This window comes from Acipenser ruthenus, chromosome 6 (genome assembly GCF_902713425.1).
Source record: "Acipenser ruthenus chromosome 6, fAciRut3.2 maternal haplotype, whole genome shotgun sequence".
NCBI lineage: Eukaryota > Metazoa > Chordata > Actinopteri > Acipenseriformes > Acipenseridae > Acipenser > Acipenser ruthenus.
The window spans coordinates 56,133,375-56,155,241 of record NC_081194.1 but is presented as its reverse complement, the minus strand read 5'-3'; the positions used below and the strand labels follow the sequence as shown (position 1 = coordinate 56,155,241).

The window sequence follows — 21,867 nt, the reverse complement described above, 5'->3', positions numbered from 1 at the left end:
TAATATTTTAATATTCAGAATAATATGTGTGGGTTGTCTTCTATTTAAAAGCACTACACATACACACACGTTGTTTTGACAGTTATATTAATGAACAGAAGAATCTTTCAATATGGAACACTGATATAATTTTCTTATATTGCACAATTGTGTGTTTTTATTTATTTTTTTTTTAAATAAGTTAATTGTAAATCCATACTAAAGCCTTTGCGCCTCAAAATAAGATGAGGAAGTTAAATGTGTGGGGATGATTAAGGAGTATAATACAGATCTCCAAAGCAGCAAAACTACTGATTGCTTCTGTTGTCTGTGCTCAACTTACAGGTGTGCATCCAGTCTACTATTTCTCAGTGGAGTGGGAGCATTGATCAGCTATGAACTAGGACAGGCTTCTATAGCTGGGTAATATGTATAGTTGACCCTCTCCTGGTATAGGTGTGTTGTCTCGTTTAACATTTAGGGTATCAGAACCAATCAGCTTAATTTCACAGTCCTCTCACATGAAGAGATTTATACCATAACAGACTATATATATATATATATATATATATATATATATATATATATCTATATATATATATATATCTATATCTTTTGTAATTTGGAATCGCCAATTATTATTATTTTTTTTTTAACACATTTCTCCCCAATTTGAAATGCCCAATTCCATTTTTAAGCCTGGCTCACCGCTGTAACCCCCGCGCTGACTCGGGAGAGACGTGTGCCGTCCATTTCTTTTCACTCTGCAGGCCCGCCCTGCAGCTGCCTTCAGAGCTACAAAGTCGGAGGACCATGCAACTCTGGGCCGCTTGCAGGCAGGCCCGCAGGTGCATGGCCAGTCTACAGGGGTTGCTGGTGTGCGGTGAGCCAAGGACACCCTGGCGACTCGCCCTGGAACTCCCATCCACGGCCGGCAGTGGAATAGCCTGGACCCGAACCGGCGATCTTCAGGCTAAAGGCCGCATCCTGCACTCCACGCAGAGTGCCTTTACTGCATGTGCCGCTTGGGAGCCCCCAACACTATACATTAACTTATAATAAACAACTTGGGTCCTATTTAATGAATGGTCAAAGAGGTTCAACCAAGTTTTTATTTATTTATTTTTTACAGTATTAAAAGTGTTCATATGTTTTCTCCTTGCAAGAAAATAATTGGGGGTAAGTTTATTGATGAAAGGGAAGCACTAGTGTTTCTAATAGTAGCATTGGAAATGCCTGTAACAGGATGGATAGATAAAGGTATCATAAAAAGAATGCAGTAGTGGCTGCAAAAGGGATTGCAAAAAGAATGAGTGACTAAACTGACTTGTTACTAAATGGATGTTACAGTAGTAACATACACATTCTCCCCACATACATACACACACTTTCATACAGTATCTAAGTGTGCAAAATCGACCTCCTCCATATATTTCCAGATTCTGATGTTAACAATAATTTTTTGGAAAAAAATGTGGTGCCAGGTTTGATCAGGGCAGAACCTTATCGAATGTTCAATGAACGTGATGACGGCTCCGACCAGGCGTAGTACAGCGTGAACACAGCATTGCAAACAGAGGGCGATGCGGTTCCATGTATTTTCCATTGCAACCTGTTGTGTACAGCTTTGCATCACCAATATTGGGTTTGAGATGATTAGCTGGTTTTTTGGCCAATGGCAAGCCAAGTTCTCTAAAAACGACGCTGCAAAAACTCTGTTGTCCAATCAAAATGAATTCGTATCGCTGCTGGGCGGTCTATGTTCCTGGTTACAATGTACTCTTGACAAAGAAAACGGAGCACCGGAGTGTTCGGGATTTAGATTCTAAATTAGAATAGAGCCGCCATTTCAAAAAGAAAAAAAGCTGGAAAGTAATTAATATATATATATATATATATATATATATATATATATATATATATATATATATATATATATATATAAATTATTTGTTTTGTTTTTTTTGGCGCTGCATTTTTGTTTTATTTTAATACGTGACATAGTTCAGCGAGGTAAGACAAATTAGTAGAATATTGTATACAATCTTAGTTTGTAGCTAGTATTAAAAAAACCGTTTTAAAGAAAAATGCAATCGATTCTGATACAGTATTGCAATTAACAAAATAAAATAAAATTGGCTATCATGTAACTGGCTTTTCAGTCCCTTGAAGAATAGGCATTTCCACGTTTTATTTTCAATAGATGGGTGTGACTTTTCCAAATCTTTCAGTAACGTGTTGTATACTGTTTACTGTATCTAAACATTATGCCTACGTTGCAGACTGAAGATATTTAATTTAAATTAGGAAGCTCAAAATATAGCCTTATATTGCATGAATACAATACTTATTTTTCCAAGTTCATTTATAAATCAATCATTATTGCATAACGCAGATAAAAGTGGTATTTATATTTATAGACGCTGCTATTACTGTTGCCCTGGGTATTCTGTTTTGCCCCTGGAATTTGTCGTGTTTTTCATCAGAACAAAGCAAACAGACTACGTATATACAGAATACAACAATAGCCTATATTTTTGACACACGCAGTCCATCGCTTTGGTGATCAAATAAATCGGGCGGCGGGGTAATTGTTTTGTTGGAATAAACTGTTAATAAAAGCAGGCATCGTTGTTGTTGTTTCATTTTAGATTTTTCAATACAAAAACTTTTTTTTTTTACCTTTAATGTTTTTTTCGATCATAAACGTTTAAACGTGTGTGTGTGTATTACAATTAAAGAACACAGAAAACAAAGGTGAAAATATTTATTTATGTAGTTATTATCATATTAATATATATATATATATATATATATATATATATATATATATATATATATATATATATATATATATATATATATCATATTTATTTATTTAGCTTTCTTTAGAATTTAGCCTATTCCATTGCTATGTTGTTTTGCTTTCCGCTGACAGTAAGGTGCTGAATTAGTGTTGCACACATTCGAAGTCCGATATGACGATTAGTTTAGGATCAGTCACTTGCGCTATTTACAGACGAGTCCCGCTAATCCTGACCCATGTTGATAAATGTACTTTGATTCGGCTTGAATAGATCTTGAATCTCAGACACTGCTATTGAGCCGTGGTTTGGTGCAGAATGATAATTTATGAAAGAAGTACTTGCTGTGGTGTGTTTTTAGTGTAGGATGTCATATGCATTCTGGAATTTAAACACCTTAGTTTTGGATCTGGGTGATACTGTAAGAGGATTAAGTGATGGATTTGCACGCAGCGCTCCTGTGTGATTCAAGCCTTGATAGCTATACAGTACAAAAACAACATTTGACTGTTGAACAAGGGTCAACCTTTAGCAAAAATGATGATGATTTGAAATAAATAGCTTTGAGAATATGATGTGTTGCCTAGGGCATGGCACATGATCGGTATACAGTGTGTGCAGAATCTCCTGCAGCTGCCTGCTTTTACAGTAAACTCCATAGCTAATGCAATCTGAAACGGGCAATGGGTTTCTTGCAATGTCTTTTTTTGCAGCTGAATTCAGGGTTAAACTACAAACAGCGAGAAATGGCTGTGATACTGCAGATATTGCAACAAATACAAATAAACGTGTCTAAAATGACTGTCCTTCATCTGTCCCGGGTATTTATAACCAATCAGCAGACACATTACTACTACTACTACTAACTTATTTCAAACAGCATGGAATCTCAGCTCTTACGTGCACTTAGTGGGGGGTGATGCTTAGACGCTTTATTTGCTGAGTTAATGGATGGGGTCTATTTCAATGATCTAAATACTGCCACACTTTAACTCTGTATTAATCCAGCAGGGGGGCCACCTCTGGGGTCGAGGAAACTTTCATAAACACAATTTATTTGATCATAAAAAAACAAACAGATTCAAAGTAAAGCCCAGTACAGTAAAATACAGAAAATTAATTTTGTGGTCTATAAATGCTTGTATTTTGTATTTAAATTGTAATTTTACCTTGCCATAATTTGGGAAGTTGGCAGTACCTTCTGCACTGTAGGTTTTTGCATTATTCACCGTTGGCCTTATTACTTGGTGGAGCAGCTAAAGCAGCTCAGCTGCCCCCCTGTGGTCCAGTTCGGAACTGCACTAAAGTCAATTTGAGTGCAGCAGCCTTTTTAAATTCCATTAGTGTTCAGGGTCCGTATTGAGAAAACGGGGACCCTTATGTGCTGGTTGTATCAGTCCGTCCATCAATCTGTCTGTCTGCCAGTCAGTTAGTTTAAACATGGTAAACTTGATACATGCCATGATTTTATAATCATTTAAAATAATCATTAATACATTAAGGTGTGTGTGTGTGTGTATATATATATATATATATATATATATATATATATATATATATATATATATATATATATATATATATATATATATATGATATCATGTAATACAACAGACTCATTACAGGAATTTCAACAGGTGTGTGGAATGCACCTGTGCGCGGATATCTGAAGATAATAGGTAGAACAGAGGGGTGGAGACACATCTTTACACAGAGAGTGGTGAGGGTGAGAATGGGTTACCAAGCCTTGTTGTTAGAACATAAGAACATAAGAAAGTTTACAAACGAGAGGAGGCCATTCAGCCCATCTTGCTCGTTTGGTTGTTAGTAGCTTATTGATCCCAGAATCTCATCAAGCAGCTTCTTGAAGGATCCCAGGGTGTCAGCTTCAACAACATTACTGGGGAGTTGGTTCCAGACCCTCACAATTCTCTGTGTAAAAAAGTGCCTCCTATTTTCTCTTCTGAATGCCCCTTTATCTAATCTCCATTTGTGACCCCTGTTCACGCTGAGTCATTGGGATCCTTTAAGACCCGACTTGTTTTGGGATCTAGAAATAATAAGAAAATCCAGTGACAAACATTTTGACTAGAACTATTTTTCAATGTCTTCAATCTTTAGTAAATTTAAGATGATTGAGCATTTAATACTTGTGGATGAAAGTTTTTAGATCAACCAGCTACCAGCAACCGGAAGATCACTGATGGACAGAATGGCTTCCTCTCGTTCGTAAATGTGATAAATACGTAACATACATTGTGTGGTTTGTTTGCAGGCATGGCCTCCCTCCTCTACCTCCCCCTGGACACATGGGCTTCAGAGGGAGACCGCCACACTCCCGGGGCAGGGGGCTGCATCCCAAACCACAAGGTCCCTTTCATCCAAGGGGGTAAGTCCTTCCACCATTCTTCTAAATGCGCTTTTCCGTACCAAGCTTTTTAATTTAATCTTTTTGTCTGCTATTATTGTTATTTATTTTATTTTTTGCTTTGGAAAAAAGAATATCTACAATAAAAAAAGTGTTATTGTTTCAAGAAAAAAAGAAGCCTTCAAAGATTTTCTAATACTTGCAGTTCTTAACAAAGCCAATTTAGTTATGCATGCATATTTTTTAAAAATATTCTTTCTGGGTTTGGAAAGGGGGGGTGGGGGTGCAAACAAAACATATTTAGTTTATACAACCGAGATTTAAAAAAAAAAAGCTGACAGTATGCAGTTGATTCAAAGGTAGACAATTTCACTGGCGCAGCAGAAAACCATCCAGTGTGTGATTTTATCCTTTTACACAGTGTTCCCAATGGAGCTGGTGCTCCACCACCGCCACCTCCGCAACCTGGGAGGGGCCAGAGATGGTCCGGACCCCCAGGAGGCAGACGCTTGTAAAGCGACTGACTATAAAAGCCAAGCGATTTTTTATAGCAGAGGGGCTTTCAGTAATCACAGTTTAACAAGGCCGGACTAGGAACTACCTAAATAAACAAAAACAAAACAAAACGAAAACAAAAAAGCAAAACAAAAGACTAGTTGAGAGATTTATTTCTTGCAGCAGCCCTCATGCACCAACCAGATGGTATGATATATATACACACACACACACACACACACACACAGTGCATATGCTGTACGGACTTATTATTCTGTTACATGAGAGGTCAAGCATACATACCAAGTATCACATTAACTTGCTCTTACAAGATTTCTTATGTGCAGCTACTTTATGGTTATTAAAACTTGTGTATGATAAATAATTGTGGAATGGTCTATTTTACAATTGATTTAATTTAAAATTACTTAACATTTTTAAAAATGTAATTACTTAAATTAATCTCGCCCACTGCCCGATTTCGGCAACGATCCATATATATATATATATATATATATGCAAGTTTGTATATGTGTCAACGCCCAGATAACTGCTTATCATATTGTGATAAAACTTGATGAGGAAATGTTAAAAGAATCTGGGGATTGATGGAGGTATATGCCAGAATGTGTCTATAGGTTTAAATTACAAAGAAGTGCTTGCAGAGTGTACACATTCTTCTACTATTTAACTCATTATTTTCAGTGCAGTATTTTTTTATGTTGGCATCTACTGTGTCATAGGACACCACAAACAAAATGCTATAGCCTGCGGGGCAGACAGGATTGTGGCAGCTGTGAGTTATCTATAGCACATGCTTTGCAGCAATGTACAGGATCCTGCTGTATAAAATACAGTAATTAACAATGTAATTAACAGTAGTCCAAGATCTGTTAAACCAGCTGTTTAATTTGTAAATAGAACTAGTGTACAGCAAGTTATAAAAAGAGTATAATAAAGTTAGCTTTAGAAAATGTGATCTTGCCTCCTCGGGCGGTAGAACAGATAGGTTTGACCCTCCCCTTTGACCCCGATTATCAGTGGCTGGGTTTATCGACTCAGTAGTCATCACTGTGTGACGTTGTCACACAAATACATTGTGAAACAGCAAAAGGGAGCCCTTTTGGCAGGTCGACTTTAAGGGCAGGGTCAGTCGCTTTCTCACGATAAAAATAGCTGTAAAAACCACGTAATCTCACGTAATCTCCAGCAGAAAGGCCATACAGAACATATACATATGCACACACACACAATGTACATTGATGTACTACTTTAACACTAAACCTGCCACGGTTATATGCATGCCTACAACTGCCGACGGCAGTAATTATCACAGTACATTTTAAACATCATCAATATTAAAATGAAAGACAAACTATCAGATACAACTGAAAAGTTTTATTCAAACATCTGTACAGCCGAAACGCATAAACATAAAGGGTTTATTTTCTAACTTGCCACATATAAAACACTACTTCAAAAAATGAAAAACTATAATAAAATAAACATTTCAAAAGAAACTAGTGTGTAAACAGGTATATGCACATAAAAAAACTGTAAAAACAAAAGTAGTTTTTAATCTAAAATGAAAGTAACATGATTTCTCTTGTGTGTGTGTGTGTCACTAGCAGCAGTACAGAATCCAGGTTGAGCTGCTGTGTGTGTGTATGTAGGTGTTGGAGCGTGCGTGTGTGTGTGCATGTATGTTGGAAAGGTAACCAGACTAACAAGTTGCTAATGCGCGACGTAATTCAGAATGTGCGTGACAACGCGTGAATTTATTTCTCTTGTTAAATGTTTTTATCTTCATGGCAGCAGTGTGGAGTAGTGGTTAGGGCTCTGGACTCCTGACCGGAGGGTTGTGGGTTCAATCCCCAGTGGGGGACACTGCTGTTGTACCCTTGAGCAAGGTACTTTACCTAGATTGCTCCAGTAAAAACCCAACTGTATAAATGGGTAATTGTATGTAAAAATAATGTGATATCTGTATAATGTGAAATAATGTATAATGTGACGATTGTAAGTCGCCCTGGATAAGGGCGTCTGCTAAGAAATTAATAATAATAATAATAATAATAATAATAATAATAACGCATGAAGCTCTCCTCGCGATATTCAGAGTCGTTCTTTTCCTCCTTAGTAAGCAGACACAGACATTTAAATATCCCCTCCCCTAAATGACTATAAATTGAGTAATCTGCATTGGTACAGACAATTGTTTTTCCTAAATCAGAACTGCATAGCAACACATTTCCTGAAAAATATGGCAAACAGTCGTGAGAAAAACTGACATGACTTGTGCATGTAAACGGCGCCAGAGTGTACCAAGGTTTTCTGACAGTTATTTTTGAGAGTTTGATAGGAGCAGACGAAGAGGACCTTAATAAATAAAGCAGGTGTTGTAAGATCTGTATTTCCATTCAGTAGAAGAAAACAAATTAGCAGTCACAGCACTAACTACAGTGTGCTAGATTGGAGATGAGATGTTCAGAAATACTTTAATAGTTAGTGAGGCCCATAGAAAGAAAGAAAAAAGTTATGCTATTCAGCCTCCTATTGCACACAGCAGTGGGGAACCAATTTGTTGAAAGAGATGACTCCACACAATGATGCGCAAATAGCTCATGATCAAATACATTATCTGCTTTTTAAAACATTTACAAAATTGTTCAGTACTGACCTCTACTGCCTTTGTGTTGTCATTGTTGTCATTTCAGTCCACTATAGATGCTTATTTCTTCTGTGGAGTCACATTACACGAACCAGACGTACTGGACTTCGGTACCTACAGTATGCTAAAGCGAAATATTTTTAGAGCTGGGAAGGATACTCCAAGGCTATTGTTTTCTTAACAGTCAGCTTAAGACATTACATCTTGTTAACAGCAGATTCATCTAAAAGCTGGTTTAGATCAGCTGGCCATGAGGCCTGCCTGAAGGTGAATAAAATTGAGCAATAGTACAAGTTGCACAGTTAAGTTGATAAGCACCCTGTCCACTTATCCTTGTTGCACTTTGGGCACACAGCCAAACTAGCAGGCAACTTGGAAAACAGCCAGTTGGGAACAAGCCTGTATAAGCTGCTTTAGCTGAGTGTTCAAAACCATAACATATAAATAACTAGTTGCACAACTGCTGCTCACAAATATCCACAAACAAGAAGTTGAGTTTTCAGATTGTGTAGGTGTACCTTTTTTTCCAAACAACTTGCTAGTGTTAGCAGGTTCCCTGGAGTTATCACTACCTTATACTAGTTTGTGATATGAAAATAATCAGAACTCGTAATATCCATATTGTATCCCCAAGTGTCCTTACTGACTGATTGCACTGTGGCATAAAGAGCTTGATATATGTTTTTTTTTTTTTTTTATAAATTTAGTCATCGCCAATTATTTTACCCCGGTTTTCACCCCAATTTAGCATGCCCAATTATTATCTGTATCCCCGGCTCACCACTCGCAACCCCCCCGCCCACTCGAGAAACGGAGGCTGGGACACGTGTCCTCCGCAATGCCACCAGACCTATAGTGCCGGAGGACAACACAGATCTGGCGGCTCCACTGCAGAGCCACAGGCGCCCTATCGGCCACAGGGGTCGCTGATGCGCGGTGAGCCGTGGATTCCCCTGCCGACCTAAGCCCTCCCTACCCGGGCAGCGCTCAGCCAATTGTGCACCGCCCCCTAGGAACTCCCGGTCACGGTCGGCTGTGACATAGCCTGGATTCGAACCTGCGATCTCCAGGCTATAGGGCACATACTGCACTCCGCGCAGGGGTGGCTTTACTGGATGCGCCACTCGGGAGCCCACTTGATATATGTTTTTAAGATTTTTACTCTGAGAGAAGACAGTAATGACAAACATTTTTTTAAAGTTTTTTTTTTTTTTTTTTTTTTTTATGTAGAGCAGTCCAAAGTAATCCTGGTTCAAACAAAAACTGTACTTGTATTTTTTAAGTCTGAATTTTAATAAAAAATATATTAAACTTTTTTTGTGTTGTTCGCTATTATCAATCTGTAAAGTCCAGACAGCACCATGATAAGGAGTGGTTTGAAATGTAGACCTCTCCTGTGTGCTCCTCTTTACATGGATGTACAGTACATTCATACTGTGGTAGACTCAAACCAGTTTGTAGTCTTGAAGCTGATTGAACGAACAGTAGGCCAGGGATCGAGTGCGATGTAACACGAGTGAAGCAACCACATTTGCATGGACCGATTTTTCCATGTCTGTGCTGGTATGCTTAACTCATAACTCAGCAACTTGCAAAACCCTGTATTAATCACACATTTATTATCTCTCACTGGAATAAACATAACATCAGTAATTGGCGGACTTAATGTCTAAGGCCTGTAGAAATTCACACCAGAATTTGCATGAACTGACTGACCAGCAATTCAGTCCTGAAACCCAATATAATGCCTCATTTCCATTGCCTTTCCCCAGTATAGCTGAGCTGAACAAGGTGAAGCTGGAGTGTGTTTTCACTGACAGTCAGCTATACCTTTGCTACACGGCAGACAGTAGTTTTACTGTACTGAAGTACGTCATCGAAAGGTGTGTGCTGAAGTATTCTTCATTTTTTTAAGTGTTTCCTGGCTGAATGTTATCCTTAAGGTAATTGGCTGCTCTTGGTAATTACACTGTGAACACGAAGTCATTACAAATGACTACGTTAGCAAGATGAGGTACTACTGTAAAATGACCAGCCGCTACATAGAAAATGTGAAGTTCATATATTTATTTAGAACACATACTATTTTATGTGTTCTGATTGGTCCAAATCAATACGTGTACTAAATAACATGTTTTTGACCCGAATAGCCTTCTATGTAACCAATCACTATGGAAAGCCACTTGGGTCAAAAACACACTATTTAGTACACGTTTCAAATATTTAGCACACGTTCTAATTTTAATTTAGTACGTATTGTTATTCTAATCATTACACTTACTCACTAAAAATTGAAATGCACTGGGTAAAAGACAGTTTCCTTAGAAGAGGGGGTGGAGGACAGGACAAGACCCTGCCAGTGAGTGCCAAGGATCAGGAAGAACACTTACTTCTGTAATGTGGACCACAGCAGCCTCCAGCAAAGAGAGAGAACTTCATCTGGGGTAAGACACTAATTAAACTGGTGTTACAAAGATGGGTCATTCCAGCTCAAGTGGACACAATTCTAAAGGTGTTTCTTCTATTTGTGGGTGATAACACATTAACCACACGTGATGGAGAAGATGGTACCAAGGCAGGCAGAAAAAAAACATTTTATGAGTTGAGCCAGATATTCATTAAACTGTTATAGGCAGTTGTTAAATAAGCCAACAACAGTTCCCCAATAATAAAGGGTTTTGTAGTTCCATTGGTAACAATGCCAACACCATTAAAGGGGTGATGCACAAAATGAAATACAATCTGCATGCTCCAAGACACTCATGTAAACGTAGTCATCTACCTTGTCTATTCAGGCTTTCTACATATACTTAATTACATATACTTGCTGGCTGCTCACAGCTACTAAAATGTAAGCACTGGTTTATACTGTATTTATGTATTTCAAGTTAATACCTTTTTAAACAGACATGGTTAAACTTTGCAAGAATAAAATGTTTGGGAAGCTATTACAAAATGTATACTTTAAGATATTAAAAAAAAAAAAAAAGTTTTTCTAAGGAAGAGACTAAGAAACATTGGGGGAGAGATGGGGGTACAATTTAACTTCACTTTATCTAACATCCATCACCAATGTCCCAATAATAAATACATAATTCCATCGTCATTTTCATTTTGAAGCAAAATGCATGGAAAGTCAAAGACGACAAGTCTCAAAGGCCATATCAAATACATTTATTAACAGTAGTTTGGCCCCCTCCCACCTCTAAATAGCATCTCAAAGCAGAGCTGTTGTTTCTTCAGATCCCAGTGAAAGTGGATTTATCAGAAGTATACGTCTGGAGAAGCTGAACATGGAGATGCCAGGTGCCTGTTTTGTTTGTATCTGTAGGGGGCAGGTTTGCAGCCTTTTCAGTTCAACACAAAGACATAGCAGACTAAAAGTGTTGGACTGGAAGCAGCAACCTGTTTTTTCTGCCCACAAATCCAACACAGGTCACTGCCTTTGCTTTTCTTCCTCTTGAGATATTGTATTCCATACAGGTTCTTTAATGTGTTCTGGTAATTTTTCCAATAATGTCTGGGGGGGTGGGGGATGAAAAAGAAGACATTAACACCCTATATCGCATTGACCATTCACACTGCTTTCTGATGCTCTTCAATTCTAAACTTAATGCAAATACACTGTCAGCCCACACAACACGTGAGAATGTGGCTGACACATGTAGTCTGTACAGTAATTGAGAATAAACAAAAAAAACTGGCATATTACTGAAATAAGAACGACACTACTTCTAATAGTACATATGGTGAGCATGGCATTAACACTTCATTGATATGCCAAAAAGCATTTGATCTATAGGAAGGGGGCGTTTAATACAGTTTTTTTTTTCTTTTTTGTATGGAAATTGCAAATCAGCCTCAAAGAGCAAGAGCACAATGGTTTGTAGAAAAAAATGACCATGCATGACATGGGTTTGCACCTGAAACCCCTATTTTTCAAACAGTAAGTCTGTTTAAGATCTGGTGGGTCTCTTCTCAGTGGTGTTAGTGGACAGTTTTTGTTCAAATAACCATTTTTATTTATCTGAACTCGGTCAAAGATACAGGTCTTGGTTTTACTCACTTGTCCCAATGGAATAGGTCGAGAACCTTACAGAAAGAAGAATGCTCACCTTAGTCACCTCCATTGCAACCCCCTCAGGTAGGTTCCGCTGGATGTATTCCAAATAGACATCAGCTGTGCAGCCAGTCAGATGTTTCAGCTGTGCTCAGAGAGAGAGAGAGAGAGAGAGAGGAACAACCTTTTTAGGATCTCGCCCAGAACATTAAACAGTCAATCATAAAACCTACAGAAGATGAGAAGTCATTGTCAGTGTATTTCTACACAAGACATGGACAAAGCATTTGCTGAAACATTTGCTCAAAATTATTAACCAAGAATGGCTGCTTTGTTCTGTAACAACGCTTACATCTCCTGCCATCTTTACATATTTTTGATCAAAGTTAACTAAGAGAAGGAGATTCACAGCAAAATACTTTTTTTTTGGAGGTACTGTCTGTAGCTAGACAAGTCAACATATTGCCACTGCACAAAAGACAAGACATTATAAATACTGTAAAACAGGATTTTTTTGGCAGCAACTTAATTTCGCTAATGCCCTTCAAGGTCCAAAGAAATAATAAATTTCACAGCACATTAATTTTGCAGATTTTTAATAAATGCGAAATTAACAAACATTTCTTGCTCACGAAATGTTCTTGTTTTACAGTATATATATATATATATATATATATATATATATATTTTTTAATTAAAACTTGACATATCTAACATAGTGGTGCTTTTTTTATAATCAAAAAAGCAAAGAATACCTCTATACGCCTGTAATAAGTCCGCATCTCATACTGCACTCTGTGTTTCTTGAAAATGTGAACTGATTTCAGGAGGGTCAGTCTTTCAATCTTCTTGGGTGGTTCGTACCTAAATTAAGAAAGTAAAAAAAAAAAAAAAATTATGAATCCCCAGGGACTGTATGGCTTCTATGGACTTCAATCTTCTTAAATTAAAAAAAAAAAAAAAAAAAAAAAGATTTTGTAGGAATTCCTTGAAATCCCTATTGTCTGGTCTGCACTAGACCAGATGGGACAATGAAAGGACTAAGGCTATGATGGAAATAAAATCTCATCCTGCATCTGAGTTTCACCCATTCCAGATTGTACTAACCTTGATTAGCCACAGTGCATAGGTAACAAGCTCAGGTCTGTCTTTTTAAACTCTTAGTAAAACCAGGAATTAATCCAAATGCTATACAATAGGAGTCTTTTTGCCACCTATATAAGGGTAATGGAGCTCTTACATTTTTCTGGAAAAGGAGAGTGTTGTAGTCATATAGAGGGGAAAAAAGAGAGCAAGCAAGCAATTGTGGCCCCGTCCCCCCATGTACTAAATCTAGAGCCAGCTCCGTGGACACTTACACTTTGTCAATGTTAATGCCCAGCTCCTGTGCTGCGAGGGTTGCAAAGTACTGGTAACTGTCCAACACAGCTTTGTCATGGCCTTTCACCAGCACTGCAACATTCTTATAAAGGCTGTCAGGTTCCTCTGTTTCAGTGATCTACAAGAGAAACAGATGTCAGTGGCAAAGCCTACACAAGGCAAAGCCTACACAAGCTACTAGTGTGGGATCTCCAATCCCCCTAAGGCAGGGGTAAAATAATCAGCAATATTTATTTACACTTTATTACACGTTCAACTCTAGTAAAACAAAACTTACTGAAGGTGCCACAGTGCAGTGGTGGGACCCTACATGGATTCCTGCTGTCTGCACCCACGGGGAGAGCCTGCTATTGCTGAAAGGGAAAGACGACACAATGGAATTTAATCTTCTATACATTATGTATTGGGCAGCACAACAACCATCTGGTGGTCTGCCCATTTGGCAAAACAGTCATTGATACAAGGGCCAAACCATGCAGTAAAATAAAAACAGTAGAAGGCAAAAATATTTACCAAAAGAATCTTGAAATGACAGAACTCCTGGAAAAGTCTAAGCTTGGTATTCTCAGCACCTGTTAATAAATAAATAGATAACTGAATTAAATACAATATTCCTCTACATATGCTCAAGTAGTGTTTCACAAGTTAACTGCCCAGTTAATGATAGGCTGAGGTGGGGCTCTTCCACCAATAGGCTGATTTAGGTCCCCTCTGATTTTCTGAGGCATGGGATGTTGGCCTGTCAGGAATTAAGGGTTATGATGTCAGGCTGCATGAACAGGAGGCATACTTCCTGGGTTTAACTCACCAAACACCTTGCAGAATCAATTATTTGTAGCTTCCCAAATTATACATTTACGGAAGTACTGCAAAAACACAAGAAACTCTCACTATATCTGGTTGTGCATGATTGAAATCTAAATTATTCGGAATTATTTTTTGTCACACAAAGGGAACTTGCAATAAGATGCACATGATGGGACTATCTCACCCGGACCCTAATTACCCCACTCTAACCCAAAGTTTACAGTTTTGTAACGGTATCAGACACATTATTAATGTTTTCATAAGGTACTGTAACAGTGACAGATCAATATGTACAAAGATATTTTCAAAAGTGAAGCGGAATAGCCCTGTCTCACCCTCCTAAAAAATACCAAACATTCAAGTGATTTTAATTTTAGAGGTTGTGTCTGTGTAGCTAGACTGAAGTCAACGTAATGCTACTGCATAAAAAACTAGACTTTAATTGTATTGTTTATTTATGTAAAACATGGTGGCGTTTTAAACCTATAACGAAAATAAAACACCGTACACATTTATACAAAAGAATGCACCGACGACATACCTGTTCTTTTCTTAAGTCGATTTTGCTGAATACCAATTTAAAATAATATACCAAAAAATGCACTAAACGATCTGACAAGAAATATTCATTCATTTTCATAATAGTAAAAACATGCCCTTGAATTAACCGTACTGACTGAATGTATATGCAGCGCCCATTCATAACACATTCTCACTTTGTAAACGTCAGAAACAGATAAAAACAGCTGTGGAATTGTGAAGACTAAGTAATAGTGTCGTGATTAACATTACCTGGCGCGACAGAACCAGTCTTCTGAATAAAACGCTCAGGTCTTTCGATATACAAACTGCAGCACACATTATTACAGACTCTGCTTGTGTGCTAGGGTTTTCCTTCCTGTTCACGTGGTCCGTAACAAGCAGTTTCCGTCTGCTGTCCTGGCACATAATAGCCGCTGGAGGGAGCAGTCATCTAATCAGAACAACTGCAATGTAATTGAAGCCAGTGAAAAGTACCATTTGCATTAGGCCTTAGGTTAAGCAAATATGTCCAGTCGAGCTCAATTTGAGCCCCTAATAGGGTTGCCACCTTTTCTGCAGACTAACACGGAGATATTTCACAGTCAGCCTAGGTCTAGCAAAACTGCAGTAAACTGTAATGCAGTTTAACACAATAATCATGCAGTATGCACAGTATTGTGCTGCTGATATTTATAGCAACCAAACTTGCAAGCAATAGACGCTACAGTAAAGTAATTTAATACATGGAGCGCAATTTACTAGTTCATTATCATGTAAATTTACCATGTAACACCACAGAAGGTTTTTCTGTGGTGTTACAGTAAATGTACATGATAATGAAATTCACCAAACGACCTGCAACTAACCTGCAATTCAGTTCTAAACCTCATGATGTCAGTGTAGCCACTCCAGCTAAACTAATCAAAAGACTGATCGGGAATAGACTGCACAGAAGGTACAGAGGGTGCGTTTAGCACAGATGCCCACAGATCTGCACAGAATCCCGTTCTGCGAGGGATGCTGCGTGTCGTCACCAAGCTACACCCTCAAAAATCTGTGCACATCCAGCACTCAGCCCAGCGCAGCTTTGAAAATTAGCTGCGGGACTGGCTGCCGCTGTGAACCAAAGAAACGATGCACAGATCACGAGTGACCTGCCAATCGTAATTCAAATAGCTACAAAAACTACTGCTGCCCCCTTGTTAGTGGAAGGGAACGACATGTTATCTTTATGCAAAGAAGGGTGAACAGCCTTGTCAAAGCTGTATTAAATAAATGGTAACACTTTAAAGTAAGTGTCTGTTCACATGTAATTCATGTGAATTGCAGACAGAGAATTAAATTATTAGAATTAGAAGTGTATTCATCATGAATTCCAATTTTATCAAGCTGATAAATTAGTTCATACGTAATTATAGACACTTATTTTAAAGTGTTACCCACGTAAATAAATTAATTCATCGATATAAAATAGTAATTAATAGTAAATTAAACATAATGTACTAATCCATGATAAGTAATGTGTACTGTTACAATCAAGTTAATGTTCAACAATTATATCAAACTGACTGTAATATATATAGTCTGATAATCCAGAAACTAACTATAGGACGTTTAAAAATTAAAATTTAAGTTATAGTGGACTGCAAATGAATGCAGTCCCCATGTGTGATGCATTGTGATAAATTAAATAAGTAAATGTAATTACGTTTCATTATATACATCAAAGAACTAGTATAAGTCATTAATTATGCAACTAGAACATAAATAGGTTATGTTGCTGTTAAATTTCCCAAAGGTTTGGAGAAGGCCTGACTAGTAGCAACGTGACGTCAAACAGAGAGCAGCCTCACATAGCCAGCTCTGGGAAGGTGTTTCTTCAATACCTGCGTGTGACGTCAAACAGAGAGCAGCCTCACATAGCCAGCTCTGGGAAGGTGTTTCTTCAATACCTGCGTGTGACGTCAAACAGAGAGCAGCCTCACATAGCCAGCTCTGGGAAGGGGTTTCTTCAATACCTGCGTGTGACGTCAAACAGAGAGCAGCCTCACATAGCCAGCTCTGGGAAGGTGTTTCTTCAATACCTGCGTGTGACGTCAAACAGAGAGCAGCCTCACATAGCCAGCTCTGGGAAAGTGTTTCTTCAATACCTGCGTGTGACGTCAAACGGAGCACAGCAAGCACACAGTGTATTGATCAGTACTAAACAGTAGAGATCTGCTCAGGCTAAATTTAAAACCCGATCCAAGCCTGAGCCCTTTGAAATATTTGCATACCTGACCCGACCTGACCATCTCCACAAATATCATGATTCCAAACATACGCTATTGAAACTAAGGGTGCGTTCTCGTATCTAATAATGTAATTCCGTGTCTGCACTTCATCATGAATTACATATGAACAGACACTTATTTTAAAGTGTTACCGTTTATTTAATATTGCGTTGACAAGGCTGTTCACCCTTCTTGCACAAAGAAGGGGGCAGCAGTAGTTTTAGTAGCTATTTGAATTGCGATTGGCAGGTCATTCGTGATCTGCATCGTCTCTTTGGTTCACAGCCGCTGCCAGCCTCCCGCAGCAACTTTTCAAAACTGCGCAGAGCTATGCTGGATGTGCACAGATTTTTGAACGGGATTCTTTGCAGAACTGTGCAGATCTGTGCAGAACTGCGGGCATCTGTGCTAAAAGAACGCACCCTCTATACCTTCTGTGTATTCTATTCCCGATTTCCAGTTAAAACGTAAATAAAAAAATAAAATAAAAAATCACTCAATTAATCATATCTCATTTACTTCCTTTCCGAATAATCCAACACGCATGATTTAAAAGACATCAACAGGCTGCGTCAAAAAAAAAAAAAAAAAAACTTTTTTTTTTTTTACCAGAAATAGCCACACATTAAGGTTCACTTTAACGAGACACTTTCAGACAGGCAAAAAATGAAGCCAGAAGTGAGTTTTAGGAAGCACTTGCACAGAGGAAGAAAAAAATCCTCACTTAAAATTAAAAACGCTATAATCCACTCACTGATAACACACTGACCGGACCCGACCCCTAACTATAATATACAAACTACACCCGACCCGACTCGACCCGAACAGACATGAACCCGACAGGTTGGGCATAATAATAGGAGCATGCTATAGACCGCCAGATTCAGACGCTGAACAAAATAATCTGTTATACAATGACATTAGAAATGCGTGTAGCAAAGGAGAAGCCATACTAATGGGGGATTTCAACTTCCCCCATATAAAATGTGAAAACCCGGTGGGGAGCAAGACGGATAAAATTGAAATGTTGGAAATGACAAATGACCGCTTCCTAACGCAATTTGTCAAGGCACTGACTAGAGGGGAGGCATGCCTTGATTTAGTCTTTTCAAATAACAAAGACAGAATAACTAAAACAGAGGTCAGAGAGCCTCTAAGGTTCACTTTAACGAGACACTTTCAGACAGGCAAAAAATGAAGCCAGAAGTGAGTTTTAGGAAGCACTTGCACAGAGGAAGAAAAAAATCCTCACTTAAAATTAAAAACGCTATAATCCACTCACTGATAACACACTGACCGGACCCGACCCCTAACTATAATATACAAACTACACCCGACCCGACTCGACCCGAACAGACATGAACCCGACAGGTTGGGCATAATAATAGGAGCATGCTATAGACCGCCAGATTCAGACGCTGAACAAAATAATCTGTTATACAATGACATTAGAAATGCGTGTAGCAAAGGAGAAGCCATACTAATGGGGGATTTCAACTTCCCCCATATAAAATGTGAAAACCCGGTGGGGAGCAAGACGGATAAAATTGAAATGTTGGAAATGACAAATGACCGCTTCCTAACGCAATTTGTCAAGGCACTGACTAGAGGGGAGGCATGCCTTGATTTAGTCTTTTCAAATAACAAAGACAGAATAACTAAAACAGAGGTCAGAGAGCCATTGGCAAACTCAGACCACAACATGGTCTCATTTGAAGTGATTTTTATATCACCAAAAGTAATGAATAAAGCTAAGGTTTACAATTTCAGAAAAGCAAACAGAGACTAACAGAAGTAGATTGGAGTAAAATAGAGAAAACATCCACAGAAAAAGGATGGCTGGTTTTTTTTTAAATGTAGTACTAGAGGCGCAAAACAATTATATCCCAAAAGTAGACAAATCTAAATCTAAAACAAAATGGCCAAAATGGTTTAATAGATCAATTAAAAATAAATATTCAGCCAAAAAAGGAACTTTACAGAGCATTTAAAAGGGACCAAAAACAAAGTACACAGAAAGAGTACTTGGAACTGCAAACACAAGTCAAAAAAGAAGTTAGAAAGGCCAAGAGAGACATAGAAACGAACATTGCTAAAGGGGCTAAAACCAATTCCAAAATGTTTTTCCAATATTAAAACAGCAAGAGAACATTCAACCAGGAGGTTAAATGTCTAAGAGTTACAAATGGCAAAATCAAAGATGAAGAAACAAAAATAGCAAATATATTAATAGGGAGACAGTCTGCATGGTTTTAGGAAAGGGAGATCGTGTCTAACTAACCTACTTGACTTTTTTGAGGATGCAACATTGAAAATGGATAACTGCAAAGCATACGACATTGTTTATTTAGATTTCCAGAAAGCTTTTGACAAAGTCCCGCATAAAAGATTAATTCTCAAACTGAACGCTGTAGGGATTCAAGGAAATGCATGCACATGGATTAAGGAGTGGTTAAAATGTAGAAAACAGAAAGTACTGATTAGAGGAGAAACCTCAAAATGGAGCGAGGTAACCAGTGGTGTACCACAGGGATCAGTATTAGGTCCTCTGCTATTCCTAATCTACATTAATGATTTAGATTCTGGTATAGTAAGCAAACTCGTTAAATTTGCACACAACACAAAAATAGGAGCAGTGGCAAACTCTGTTGCAGCAACAAAGGTCATTCAAAATGATCTAGACAGCATTCAGAACTGGGCAGACACATGGCAAATGACATTTAATAGAGAAAAGTGTAAGATACTGCACGCAGGCAATAAAAATGTGCATTATAAATATCATATGGGAGATACTGAAATTGAAGAAGGAATCTATGAAAAAGACCTAGTAGTTTATGTTGACTCAGAAATGTCTTGATCTAGACAATGTGGGGAAGCTATAAAAAAAAGGCCAACAAGATGCTCAGATATATTGTGAGAAGTGTGAATTTAAATCAAGGGAAGTAATGTTAAAACTTTACAATGCATTAGTAAGACCTCACCTAGAATATTGTGTTCAGTTCTGGTCACCGCATTACAAAAAGGATATTGCTGCTCTATAAAGAGTGCAAAGAAGAGCAACCAGAATTATCCCAGGTTTAAAAGGCATGTCGTATGCAGACAGGCTAAAAGAATTTAATCTATTCAGTCTTGAACAAAGAAGACTACGAGACGATCTGATTCAAGCATTCAAAATTCTAAAAGGTATAGACAATGTCAACCCAGGGGACTTCTTTGACCTGAAAAAAGAAACAAGGACCAGGGGTCACAAATGGAGATTAGATAAAGGGGCATTCAGAACAGAAAATAGGAGGCACTTTTTTTACACAGAGAATTGAGGGTCTGGAACCAACTGTCCTGTAATGTTGTTGAAGCTGACACCCTGGGATCCTTCAAGAAGGTTCTTGATGAGACTCCAAATGGCCTCCTCTCATTTGTAAACTTTTTTATATTCTTATACTAAACAGTACATTCTTAATAAGATAGTGGAAAGCCTTTAAGCAACTGATGTATGTCAAAGAAAATATTAAAGGAAGGTTGGTGTTTCTTATGCTTAAACACAGACATTAGGGCATCCAGGCTTGTTAATTCCCAACACCCGGATAGGTGGCAACCCTTGCTCCTAAAATAAAGGGAATTATAGTATCCCCAAATCTCACTCCCTTTTATTATATATTTTTTTTTAAGCTAACTCATTTGGATAGTTTGATCACTGCTCTCTTCTGGCATCAGCTCCTTACAAACCAAAGATATGCCAGAGTTATGGTCCAAAACACTTTAAAGTTGTAGCTGTAAGGCCTTACATGATTTAATATAAATACATGCATTTACTGTGCTATTACCTTATAATAACATAGTAAATGCAGTGGTGGAACAACCTTCCTATGGATGTCAGGACTGCCCAGTCCCTGACCACCTTCCGGGACCTCCTCAAGACACTTCTTCAGACAACACCTGTAAAACTCAACTCTTTGCTTCTGAACAATATAGCACTCTGCCTTTAATGCACTTTAACTTGCACTTATCTGCTCCCTATTTTACTATATTTAATCCTGCACTTAACCCAATCTGTAATATTTTGTATTTCACCTGCACTCATATCTAACCCTGATGTAACTATCAGCACTGTTATCTGCTCTTGAACTGCCCCGATATCAAATCATACTGTGTTTTGTATTTGCTCTTATTAGGACTGAAGTCATTGTATTTTGTATCTTGCTTTTAATTGTACTGTAATTCTTTATATTTATTTTATTTTGTATACAACTGTAAGTTGCCCTGGGTAAGGGTGTCTGCTAAGAAATAAATAATAATAATAATAATAATAATAATTAGTGCCATATAAAACATATCAATGTGTACTACATGCCTATATGTTACCTATATTATATTACCCATATACAATAAAAGGAGAGCTGGGAGGTTCAGAAAGCCACATAAAAACAGCCTTTCCCATGCTCCATTCACTTTTACGAGGAATCAGAGTGAGTACTATAATAACAATAATAATAAAACAACACACACACGAC

General features: G+C 37.9%; 1 protein-coding gene across 3 annotated transcripts; it reads right to left on the bottom strand.

Moving 5' to 3' along the window:
- Positions 1–11,474: 11,474 nt before the first annotated feature.
- Positions 11,475–16,135, bottom strand: LOC117411509 (small ribosomal subunit protein uS10m-like). 3 transcript variants are annotated; one of them, XM_059025558.1, is made up of 8 exons: positions 15,953–16,135; positions 15,357–15,550; positions 14,271–14,329; positions 14,035–14,110; positions 13,736–13,875; positions 13,133–13,241; positions 12,433–12,522; positions 11,475–11,837 (listed from the first exon to the last, which is right to left on the bottom strand). In XM_059025558.1, the coding sequence occupies exons 2-8, from the start codon at positions 15,510–15,512 to the stop codon at positions 11,754–11,756; spliced, it is 714 nt and encodes a 237-aa protein (XP_058881541.1). In that variant the 5' UTR covers positions 15,513–15,550; positions 15,953–16,135; the 3' UTR covers positions 11,475–11,753. The 3 variants fall into 3 exon arrangements, with proteins under 3 accessions (XP_058881541.1, XP_033875014.1, XP_058881540.1); XM_034019123.3 differs by lacking the exon at positions 15,953–16,135 and having other exon boundaries at positions 15,357–15,551; XM_059025557.1 differs by lacking the exons at positions 15,357–15,550; positions 15,953–16,135 and adding an exon at positions 15,106–15,213.
- Between the last annotated feature and the right edge of the window lie 5,732 nt (positions 16,136–21,867).

Excerpts from the sequence above, each read along its gene's own strand:
- LOC117411509 (XM_059025558.1), bottom strand. The coding sequence starts at position 15,512 with ATGTGCCAGGACAGCAGACGGAAACTGCTTGTTACGGACCACGTGAAC. Across the intron at positions 14,111-14,270 it reads GTCATTTCAAGATTCTTTTG|CAATAGCAGGCTCTCCCCGT; the intron begins GTAAATATTTTT and ends TTTCCCTTTCAG. Across the intron at positions 13,876-14,034 it reads ACTGCACTGTGGCACCTTCA|ATCACTGAAACAGAGGAACC; the intron begins GTAAGTTTTGTT and ends TTTCTCTTGTAG.